The following is an 11948-nucleotide window of genomic DNA, read 5'->3' on the forward strand; positions in this document are numbered from 1 at the left end:
ATTATTTGCTAAGGCAGGGAATGTCATCTCATCGCTTTCGCTTAAAGAATCGAGAAATAAAGAGCAAATACCTGTTATAAGTTCAGAATTCAGCAAAGAGGTGTGTTTTGCCTAAGTGAGAGCAGATTTGCCGATAGTATAGCATATAATTAACGCATTTGGATACTTACGAGTATAGTACTCGTGTTCACAATTGTGAAGCATAGTACTCAATACAAACTTGGAGCAACAAAAGTCCCCATTAAAGAAGCAGAAATATCGACCGCACGCACAAGTATTTTAAAACTAGATGGTAGTACTAAGTGGAGAAGACCTCCATGATTCTTCTACCTTTGGTAAATCACTGTCTTTACGAGTTGATGGTGGATTTAACGCTGTCTCAATTAACCCATCTGGTAGGGATGTGGTTCTTGCCGGGAGGAAAGGTCTATTTATAATCGATTTAGATGATCCCTTTTCACCACCGAGGTTATTACAACATGTAACTCCATGGCAAGTGGCAGATGTGCAGTGGTCACCTCATCCCGCTAAACCGTTCTGGGTTGTTTCTACTTCTAATCAGAAGGCATTGATATGGAACTTGGCAAGGCCGTCAACTGACGCTATTGAGCATGTACTGCACAGTCATTCAAGAGCAATAACGGATATAAATTTCAATTTCCAGCATCCCGATATATTGGCAACTTGCTCAATTGATACATATGTCCACGCATGGGATCTAAGAAGCACATCGCGCCCGTTTTACACCACCAGTGCATGGAGATCTGGAGCATCGCAAGTCAAATGGAATCATATGAACTCAAATATATTAGCCTCGTCTCATGGTAATGAATTATTTATATGGGATATAAGGAAAGGATGTATACCGCTTAAAAAGCTAGATGCTAGTAGTAGCATCAATAATATTGATTTCAATAGATTTAATGAAACTGAAATAATGACCAGTGGAAATAATGGTGAAGTAAGAATTTGGGATTATTCTAAATCTGAGGGAAGTGAATGCCAACGAGTCATTAACACTGACTTTCCAGTTTGGAGAAGCAGGTATCTGCCATTTGGACGTGGTTTTTGTGTAATGCCTATGGTTGGTGGTAATAATACCGTTTATATGATGAATTTAGATACAGAAGAATCAGAAGACTCTCATAAGTCAAAATTGCAGCCTATTTATACATTTAAAGGTCATACGGATAGAGTGACTGATTTTTTATGGCGGTCACGATATACAGAAGATAATGGTATGGAATATCAACTAGTTACTTGGTCAATCGATCGTGATCTGCGCCTATGGACAGTTAATGACACTGTATATGAAAAATTAGGTTACGATCGTAAATTGAACAGAAACACTGTCATTAACGAATACAAATATCAAAGCTATAACAAGGTCATCTCGCCTGCACATGAAACCGGTAAGGGTTATTATGATAGGATAAAAGAGAACTTTGTCTCAAAGTCAGGACTTCGTAAAGATAATAACTTTAGTCATCTAACTTGGTTGTCTGGTATTAGGTTGAATCAAAATGGGCCATCTGAGGACCTATTTGTTGCACATAAATTACAGAGTCTTGGTGAAGAAGTTAGTGCGATAGGACATAAATTCCCAAAGATTGTCTTCGAAAGGATATTGGTTTCTGAGAGAGAGATTACTGTGACTATGAGTGGGCCATGGTCAGAGGATGACCCAGAGGAATACATATTTCTAAGGATAACAGTAAATTTTCCACTGGGATATCCCGATGCCGGAAACTCGCCCACCTTCACTGTCGAAGAAAATCCTAAACTAAAGCCCACAATGAAATCAAAACTATTAGATGGACTGTCTAATATAGCCAAAATATACACCGACAAAAGCATATACTGTTTGGAACCTTGTTTTCGTTATGTGTTAGGTGAAGATGTGAATCTTCAAGAGATAGAGCAAGATGAAGAACCGCTACTTAATTTCGAAATAGCAGACCATCTTGATTTTGATGGATTTGAGAATGAGAAGTCAACTGATATCGACTCAAACTACTTGGATGAGAGCTCCTCGGAGTCTGATATTGCGGATTATTCTGATGATCTAGACCCTTTGGCTGGTCCAAAGAAAGTCTTCCAACATAATGTTAAATTTGACAGTACACCTGTACCTAATCAATGTGGAGCAGTATGGACATCTTCTGGACAACTACTATGTTTTTTCGCTTCTGAAGGAACACCAGAAAAGAAGCAGCAAAACTTGATGAAATATATGCAGAGAGATATAATTAGGCATCATAAGGTTTCGGATTATTCCCTAAATAAGGCACCTCCCAAAGGATTGAGATTGCTGAAACAATCCACCCAAGATACAGAATCTGCCAAAGATGATAGTAGCTTGAAATTAGATGTAGATTCACAAAATAATTCAGATGATTCTTATGATAGTTTTGAAGATGATTGGGATGACATCTTAAGGAATGATATTGTTGTCAGAAATAAATTTCCTGTTTTACAAACCTCCTTTCCTAAAGCATTTAATTCATTGCATTCGGAATCGGCTAAAACAGCAGAATCCATAAAAGTGAATAAGAATCTTATATCACTTGTTGATTTCAATTACTTGATTCCAGATAAAAGAGAGCTTGCGCTAGAATATAGGGTGATGGATGCCCTACCTGAAGAACTAGCAAGACAAAACGCATTAATTGCTGAAAAATATGGTTTCGAAGACATCACTCATTGTTGGCAAATATTGTCTGATTTTCTTTTATCTCAAGAGACTGATGATCCTTACACATTTATTTGGGATAATGATCCCATGACAATTAAATGGTTTGTAAAGGAAGCAGTATCATATTTTGAGAAATGTAAAAATGTGCAAATGTTGGCAATGATATATTGTATTATTTGTAACAAAAGAATGCAACGAATGAGAAAAAGAAGTCAAGAAGAGCGAATAGAGGATGCTGGAAATGCCTTAGGTGTAATATCATATGAAGCAGTTAGAAATGGAGATAAAATGAATGGCAATACATCAAGGTCGATTAGTAGCTCTGGTTTTACAAGGAATTCAAATGATAGAATGCCAATTAAAAAACTACATTCTCCTGATGTTTCTTCTATTAGTTCAGGTGACTATTTTATTCATAATCATAATTGGAACAGAAATAGGCTGCCGGACACAAATTCGCCATTATCTAATCGACAGCTCAATAATAATGGAGTAGATAGCAGCGCAATAACAACGTTTTTACCAGAAATTACAATTCAGCTTATTGATGATGATGTTTTAGAGGCAGTTAATGATCCTCTCTATAATTTCTTCGATGAGGCTGAGGAGAGAAAATTGAAGCATTATGTTTTGCAGTATTCTTCTCTTTTGTACCAGTGGAATTTGCCTATTGAGAGAGTTAAGGTTTTGAAAGCCAGTACAATTAAAAAGGAAGAAGATCGTTATCTAACAAATTATACTGAGGAAGTTGGTATAGAGTGGGTAAGAAATGATTGTGGTAGGGAAGGGCTAAATAGATGTACGTACTGTCATCTAAAAGCGCAATACAGCATATTTGTGTGTGGTAACTGTCAACATGTTTTGCATTTGAAATGTTCAAAAGAATGGTGGAACGTGTCTAAGGAATGTCCAACAGGTTGTGGGTGTAACTGTCCAAATATGTTCGATGTAGGTTAATTTTGATCAATTGCTATATGTTGGTTTTAGCAATCACAAAAACAAACCTAGGGGATCTTATTCAATAGTTGGGATGTACGACTTTATTGAAGCTACGGTTCCAGTATTGCAAACTTGATTTTCGTCTCAATATTTGAATACAAAATATTTAATTAAGCATATATGACTACATATACATGTTGAATCACACAGGATTTGGAAGTATTATTACATTAAAAACTTATTAGAAGTTTTACCTATTGATTATCTTTTCAATGCCATTAGAGAGGCAATGAAAGTCAGGATCAATCTTGAACGAACTTCGTTTATATCTTCAGGTACCAGCCAGATTAGAGCACCCAATTTTCTAGCAATAGAAATGGCAAGTCTGGCATTTGCATACTTCTCCTCATCACTATTTCCAGGTGCAACAAGATCGTAGTTCACATAACCTGGTGCAATACCATTTAATACATCCAATAGGAAGTGAGCATTTGATAGGGAATCGTCTTTGAAAGATCTAACATCAGAAGACTTACCACCTTTGGCCACTTGTTCCTTGGCCCATTTTAGTATTTCACTGTCACTAATATCTTTACCGCTTGATGATAATGTTTGCATAGTGTTGACAATATTTCTACGCATTAATTGCCAGACCAAACCTAAAGTTAATAGTTTAGAACCATCGACAATGTCAGCACCCTCAATACCAACCAGTGAAAATCCTTTAGCTTTCCCTAATTCAACTGCATAGTTTGTGTTTTCTAGTGCCTTGAATCTTGATAGCTCGCTGCCATTCGCAGGTCTTTGGTTTATGTGCTTTTTATCGACGGATCCAGGCATAACCATATCATAGGCCTGTAATAGGACCAGACCATCTTTCAAATCTTCAAATAATGAAACAACTGGTGGATCAACATCTAAGGAGTTCAACCAAAGAGTGAATACTCTGGCCTCTCTTTCTCCTTCAGCATCAAAATCCTCAATTTCTGGAGCCTCAGTTTCTTCAATAGGATCTAACCCTGGATGAGTGTTAAACAAATGTGCAACAAAGGCCAGATTTAGCTTAGGGTTACCGGCAACCAATGAACTTGGTGTCAAATACTTTCTACAGCCTAGCTTATCGGCGTTATCTAAAACTTGTTCAGCTCTCTGTAGCAGATCGTTAGTTTGCAAAGGAGCTCTTGAGCATAACTCTGGGGCCAATTGGTTCAATAAGACGGTATAGTTTTGACCATCAGAAACATCTTGCGAAAAGTTGGATACCCTTCTTTCCCAATTAGCCTGTTTCAAATGGTAGTTGAACCAACGTAATAGAATTTGCTCTGGAGGTAATCTTAGGAATTGTTCCAAAGTCTCATCTTCTTCCAGTAGTCTATATAGTTCTGGGTGAAGTTTGATGTCAATTTTACTTAACAAACCTCTTCTTATAATTTGCCAGATAAGGCCTAGAATCAAATGCTCCTTACCATCGATAATATCCTCTGAATGAACATTAACAACAACGCAGCCGATAGCTTTAGCGGAATTGATGACGATATTTGCATTTTCACTGGCTTGGAAATTGTTTAGTTTTTTTCCTGCTTTTGGCCAATTTAAGACTCTGGTATCGATAGTATCTGGAACAGAATCATTAATCAACTTGGATAGTACTAGACCATCTCTACATTCATCAAATAATTGGAATGTATCGGTTGGGAAGGGCAATAAGTGGCCAATATCAGCGTCACCAGCAAGGACACTATTGATATGCTTTGTAAATTCACGCCTTTCTTCTTCATTAATGGTATGGGTGGTACCAGTAGTAGAACCACCAACAATGATCCTGCCGTGGGCTGCAGATCCCTTATGTTGTAGTCCACTATTACCTAAGCCAGCAGTTGGTGCAGAAGTTTCTACCGTATCTACGTTGAAGCTGGTTTGTGGAGGAGCAGCTGTTTTCGATTCCTTTAGCTTGGCAATCAGTTCAACATAGTCCTCCAATTCAACGTGCCCTGAAGCGTCAACATTCACATGCTTCAAAGTTTCTCTAGCTTCGTCATAGGTAGCCTCACCATCCTTTGCAACTGCCTCTAGCACTTGTTGTTTCTCCACCCACCCCTTGTCATCCAGATCAATAGCCCTGAACTTCTCGATGGTGGCAAACATATCTTCCTGAGTCAAATCAGGGAACTTTCTTTGCAATCTGACAATATTCATATCTGACTTATATCTGCTATCAATAACCTTCTCTCTAGTAACTAGTTGCAGCAACTATATTCGCTTTTTACTCAACGTCTAGATAACCTAGTTTGTTCGTTCAAGTGTCTTTGAGAACGTCTATTTTTGCTTCTCCCAATTGACACACACAACAATATAGATCAATCCAGTAATTGCCTTAATACCTGGTAATAGAAACAACCAAAAACGACCGAATATAAATTCTTATAATACCTAATTAGGCCCGAAATGAGCTCCTTTTTATACTCATCCCCTTTGTCTTCCCTTCAAAAATTTGTCTCTTTTTTCGGTGTGAAAGCCTCCTATACGTCCAATGTGATGATAATACCATAACGACTTCTGAAGTTATTCACTAGTTTCCCATGACTTATATGTAGTGTATTTGACTACCAAGCAGTGTACCTGGAAAATACTCTGTGGATTGGGAGTAGTTATTAATAGAGCTTGATTGGTGTACTGTTTCTTGGCTTTTGATGGGAGAAGTGAACAAAAATTAGGTAACCTTCAATAGTGGCCGGATTAACGATTTCTCAACAATTTCTCCAGGTATTTTACTCTTTCTTCAAGCAAACGAACTGTGTTCTCTAATTGATCTATTCTGGCATCTGGGCTGGTTTTTACCGGCATTGGAGCCTTTCTTTCTCTTGAAATATGCTTGTTTGCGTTGGTCATGGATTCGTTACTGTCGCGGCTTGGCGTTCTGGAGCTAGATTGAGAAGAGCCTGGTCTAGGTTGAGAGGGCACTTGGAATCGCACACGCTTCTCATTGTTTTTGTTCTCTCCTTCTTCTTCTTGTCTTAGCCTCTCAGTTAGATTCCTTTTCTTGATTGTAGTTGCTGTTGATGGTACAGACCGCACGGGAGAAGCTCTAATATTTCTCATTCTTGAAAGTATTCTACTAGACGACCCATCACCACCAGTTCTCTTTTCATTGCTGAAAGTTATCTTGGTGGGTGAGATTGGGATCATAAATGTGCTTGTTGTGGGATTCCCAACACTTCTTGGTATCCCTGGTTTCACCTTATTGACGGGAGTGGCACTGACAATATCCTTGGGATCAAACTGGGGTCTGTCCAAGCTCTGTGTAAAAGAACGGTCCTTCAGAAAACTCGGCGACTGCAGCCTCTTCGGAGTCTCGTGGATCGCCGTAGTCAGAGGCGCATTGTTACTCTTCTTCGGTGATATCCTGCTGGCAGGTTTCCAAACAACACTATCCCTCTTGTTTGAGCTTCTCTTCTGCGGAGATATGCTCAACCTATCGAACACATTCCTAGTATCCCTTCCCTGGACAACATTTCCAATATCGCTCAGTGGTCTGTCCATCTTTCGTAGAATTTTAAGCCCCTCACTGTGTTTGGGTATATCAGGACTACTATACACCAGGTCTACAAAGTACTTTAAAGCAACTGATATTCATATACAGTTCATTATCACACCCAACCCGAGTTCTGACTATGTTTGTTTACATCTCGGAATTTCCTGATCTGAATTTTTTGCGATGAGATGACTTCTGAGTAGGACTTAGCCAGCTTGTGTAGGAGCAGTCAACTGTATTATTAGGTTTTACTGTTCCATAATAGTATTAATTAATATTGTTATATAGATGTTATAATCATAAAGAGCTATATTTTTATATGTTGTGTTTGTCAATATCTTCAGACTGGTGTTATATTCTAAATTCCATTTTTTTTATATTTTGGTAGAATAATTACATATACTTGTGTTTGCAGTTATAAACCTCTTGAATTTCTATAATACCACAAATGCTTTCTATTACTTGATATGGAATATTTACATATTATAATTTATCTTATTCTATTAATTTTTTTTACCACAATATTAGGTGTTTAATAATTTATACCAACCGGACTAGTGTACAATGCTTTTTTTAGTTACAGTTTTTTTTATTACTTCAAATTCAGTTATTCGGAGTCTTCTTTGAAGTCTTTATTTTGATCCTGCTTCTCAGGATCCTCTTCTTGTTGCCTCTTGATATCCTCTGGTTTTCTAATGTCAACTTTTTTGTTGGAGACGAACACTACACATACGACTACAACGGCGAACATACCGAGGGCCATGTAGAAAACATTAATGATGGAATCACTGATGATGTTACCGATAGCTGATGTAGGCCCGTCAAAGTACTCTCTCCTGGCAATGATTAGGTTGTTGGCGCTAGTCTCGTAGCCACCAGGTAGGCTGACATGTCTTTTCTTCATCAAATTAATCGCAGATGCACTGAACACCGTGTCACATAGAACAGCGCCATAAGCTTGGCCGATGTTCTTGATGAATGCGTTCAGCGTTGTCACAGCAATAAAATCATATCTGTACGTTGGTGAGGACTTATCTAGTAAAATCTGAACACCAATAATACTACTTTGCATAATGGCACCGAATGTCACACCTGGCAGAATTAGTAGACCAATCTTTTTAGCGCTAGAGGCATGATTGTCTAATAATGTCAAAAGACCTGCACCAATGATACCTGTGACACCACTAAAGATAGCAATTGGCTTGACATATCCTGTCTTACTGTTGACAATACCACTTGAAACAACGGTAATAACCACAGGAACCACAGTAGCAATAAGATGAATGGCAGCTTTCCATGCAGTGTCATTGAAAACCAATTGGAAGTATTGAATAATGTAGTTTGTCTGGATGGAAAACGCACAGGCTACAAAAAATACTGCAATGTTGAACAACCAGACACCTGGTTTCTTACAGATATTCCAGGACATCAGTGGCTGGTAATGTGGCACAGTCTTCACAGCTTCAAATTTTGGGTAAATAAAGAAGTCGTAGACGAAGGCGCCCAAGGTGAACAGAATACCTAACACGAACATTGAGATTGTTGAGCCGGAGTTCCATTTATATTTATTACCACCAAATGTGAATGCTAACAGGATCAGGACAGATCCTAGTGTCATGAACACAAACTCCACAATATCGAATCTGTAAAACAATTCGCGGGCTATGATTCTCCAAGTCCCAGGGTATCTTAATTTAGCCAATTGAACACCAACAGACTTGACAAACCTCACGGCTTGGCCACCTAAGATACTCAATAATCCCAATCTGCCGTTTCCGACAACCTCATCTTCAGCGGTGTCTTTGTTGACTACCCATTTCTCCGGGTTGTAGAAAGTCAGAAACAAGAAGAAGGCCAGACCACCAACAGGCAGATTAATGTAAAAACACCACCTCCAAGTCACATGCGTTGTGAAAGCACCACCGAGGAATGGGCCGACCACTGAGGCAATACCGAACGAACTGCTCATAACCGCGATGATGAGACCTCTGTTTCTCTCTTCCACAAGAGTCGAGGAAATGACGAACACCAGTGACTGCACACCACTCCCACCGATACCTGCAATGACTCTTCCACCGATAAGCATGTCCATAGAGTTAGCTAGCGCCGACACCAAGGAGCCGACTTCAAAAATAACAATAGCCGCCAGCGTGGAAGTCTTGAACCCAACCAAAGTAGCGATCCTACCCCAGATCAGGACCAGCAGTGCATTTGGCAGAGAGTAACCAGTGAACAGCCACCCGACCTTAGAGTAGTCCCCGAACTTCTGTGACACTTCCTCGATAATCGTCGACACGGTCATCACATCCAAAGCGGCTAGGAACAGGCACAGCACCAGCGACCCCAGCGGCGCCCACAATTCCACACCAGTGGGGAACCTTTGACCAAAGGCATTAGTGCGCACTGGCTCCTCCTTCACAGACCCTGTGGACACCGAACTCGCATCGCCGCGAGTATCCGCAATAACACTATCTTTATCCATTGCTAGTTATCTGATCTGTTTTCCTGGAGGGTCCTCTCTTCCCCCAATCGCAGATATTTAAGGAATGCATATGAGCTTTATATACTCTACAAAACTCCCATCACAACTGCTATTACACCTTAAAGCGTAAATCAGCCGTTTATGTAAGACAAGCAATGTAATTAAACAAACCGCGCAAGTGTCTGTGAGGTTTATAGAAAGTAATGTGTCAAAACAGAGCAAAACCCAGGCTTGTACGGGCTGTTGTCAGTGGAGTACCTACACAAAGCAAAGAATTACTGTCGGACTGCAATGGAGGAAGCCCGCGCACCAGAGAGACAACGGCCGTCGCCATGCTGATCTCTTGCCCTCCGCGTCTACTTCTGCGCAGAGAATTTACCTTAGTAGAAAGGGCTCTTTGCTGTGCTCCCCTCTGCGCGTCTTCTCTAGGGATGTCACATGAACAATGGATGGGAAAAGGAAACTCGCATCGCGTGCATATCGGGCGAAGTTACCCTGATATCCGCGGCCGACGGAACTTTTAGTCCGTGGGCCGTGTGGCTACAGGAACCGCCGCAGGGAATTTTGAAAATGCGCGGAGGATCTACACTTTTACATTTAAGGGTTAGGTCTAGGTTTAGGGCTAGGTTCAGGACTAGGTTCAGGGCTAGGTTTAGGGCTAGGTTATTTTAGGTTTGTTGTATAGGTGAAAAGGGATTTTAGGGTAAGGGCTTTCATTTAGGGTTTTGTTTTGTGTGTACTAATCATAACTCTGTGGTGCTAAAGCTGGAAGTACATTAGACTTTGTATAATGACTGGCATTGATTAGGCGGGGCAACGTTCAGGACAGAAGTGAAACGAAAAGATATAGATGGATGTGCGCGAGGCTATACAGCAGGAGGCTGGCGCAGAGACTGGGTTCGCTAGTGTGACGTTCAATCAGGATGAGAGTTGTTTTAGTTGTGCCAATGAGCAAGGGTTTCTGGTGTACAACACGTTTCCCTTGTCGCTGAAGCTGACGAAGGAGTTCAAACAGACGCCTGAGCGCGGAGCTGGGATCGGGTACTCACAGATGCTGTACAGAACCAACTACATTGCGTTGGTAGGCGGCGGACAGCGGCCGAGGTACTCGCTGAACAGGGTGGTGATATGGGATGATCTCCAACAGAAGGAGAGCTTTTCGCTCAAGTTCATGTCAATTGTACGTAAGGTGGTTCTCTCCCGTGTGCATCTTGTAGTGGCGTTGGAGAATGAGCTGTTCATCTATAGTTTCCACTCGACGCCGAAGTTGCTCTGCCCGCCCATCAAGACAGCTCCTTTCGGGCCATTCGATTTCAAAGTAGTCACTATAGAGGGGAAAGCAACGGACCAGGCCAAGGTAACAAGCCTACTTGCGTATCCTTCGGCCAAGCTGACTGGGCAGTTGCATGTAGCTGATCTCTCTAAGCTGAGGAGCAATCAGAATAATAACCAGGACATGGCACTGACCTCGGAAAGTTTCCTACCCACAACTATTATAAAAGCACACAAAGCACCTATACGAAATGTAAGAATCAATAACCAAGGAACCATGGTTGCTACTGCATCGAGAAAAGGTACTCTGATTAGAATCTTCAGCACTCATAATGGTATCCTGTTGAAAGAATTCAGAAGAGGATTGGATAGAGCAGAAATATACGACATGTGCTTCAGCCCACTGGGGACACGACTGGCTGTTGTCTCAGACAAGCAAACTCTGCATGTTTTTCAAATAGCTCCGATGGCAGAAGGGACACTGAATCCTGCGAATCCTGAAGATCACCAATCCAGCGGTAGCAACGGTCATATTAAGGCTAACACTAACCAAGTACATAGTCTAAGGAACATAGTTCCAACGTCCTGGAAACCAAAATACCTGGACTCCGTTTGGTCTATGTGCAAAGTGCACCTACGAAACCCCAAACTACGAAATAATGTTAACGACCTTGCATTTAATGAGGATAGATGCACCATCGCTTGGTGTCGACAAAACAGAAGCCATACCTTTAAGAACGGGAATCATTTTAATGAAAACGAGGAGAACAAATTGGTATTGGTATGGAAAAATTCAAGAATCTGGGAGAAGTACGTCATACTTGAGAAAGAAGCTCCGAATTCAAATGATGGAATAAAAGGTCCTTCCCCATTAACGGAATGGGAATTGGTAAGAGAATCATGGAGAGAACTTTGATCGAACTTCAACTACACAATTTGAGTATCTACCTATATATACTATATATATCAATCTAATCACGGTCAATGTAATATTAAGAATATAATATTCGTAACACAAACCTTCTACT

The 11948-nt window shown here is 40.4% G+C and overlaps 5 protein-coding genes across 5 annotated transcripts; 2 read left to right on the forward strand and 3 right to left on the reverse strand.

The window, feature by feature from the left end:
* Positions 1 to 289: 289 nt before the first annotated feature.
* Positions 290 to 3652, forward strand: MTC5 (Mtc5p; the record flags this gene model as incomplete). The annotated part of the gene is made up of 1 exon (XM_445057.1): positions 290 to 3652. One exon carries the CDS (start codon positions 290 to 292, stop codon positions 3650 to 3652), a length of 3363 nt encoding a protein of 1120 aa, XP_445057.1.
* A 243-nt stretch (positions 3653 to 3895) lies between these two features.
* On the reverse strand, positions 3896 to 5830 carry SAC6 (fimbrin; the record flags this gene model as incomplete). The annotated part of the gene is made up of 1 exon (XM_445058.1): positions 3896 to 5830. One exon carries the CDS (start codon positions 5828 to 5830, stop codon positions 3896 to 3898), a length of 1935 nt encoding a protein of 644 aa, XP_445058.1.
* Positions 5831 to 6370: 540 nt separating this feature from the next.
* Positions 6371 to 7174, reverse strand: FIN1 (Fin1p; the record flags this gene model as incomplete). The annotated part of the gene is made up of 1 exon (XM_445059.1): positions 6371 to 7174. One exon carries the CDS (start codon positions 7172 to 7174, stop codon positions 6371 to 6373), a length of 804 nt encoding a protein of 267 aa, XP_445059.1.
* Positions 7175 to 7773: 599 nt separating this feature from the next.
* Positions 7774 to 9648, reverse strand: AZR1 (azole transporter; the record flags this gene model as incomplete). Its single annotated transcript, XM_445060.1, has 1 exon — positions 7774 to 9648. One exon carries the CDS (start codon positions 9646 to 9648, stop codon positions 7774 to 7776), a length of 1875 nt encoding a protein of 624 aa, XP_445060.1.
* An 850-nt stretch (positions 9649 to 10498) lies between these two features.
* HSV2 (phosphatidylinositol-3,5-bisphosphate binding protein HSV2) lies at positions 10499 to 11836 on the forward strand (the record flags this gene model as incomplete). Its single annotated transcript, XM_445061.1, has 1 exon — positions 10499 to 11836. One exon carries the CDS (start codon positions 10499 to 10501, stop codon positions 11834 to 11836), a length of 1338 nt encoding a protein of 445 aa, XP_445061.1.
* Positions 11837 to 11948: the final 112 nt, after the last annotated feature.

This window comes from Nakaseomyces glabratus, chromosome B, assembly GCF_010111755.1.
Source record: "Nakaseomyces glabratus chromosome B, complete sequence".
Classification (NCBI taxonomy): Eukaryota; Fungi; Ascomycota; class Saccharomycetes; order Saccharomycetales; family Saccharomycetaceae; genus Nakaseomyces; species Nakaseomyces glabratus.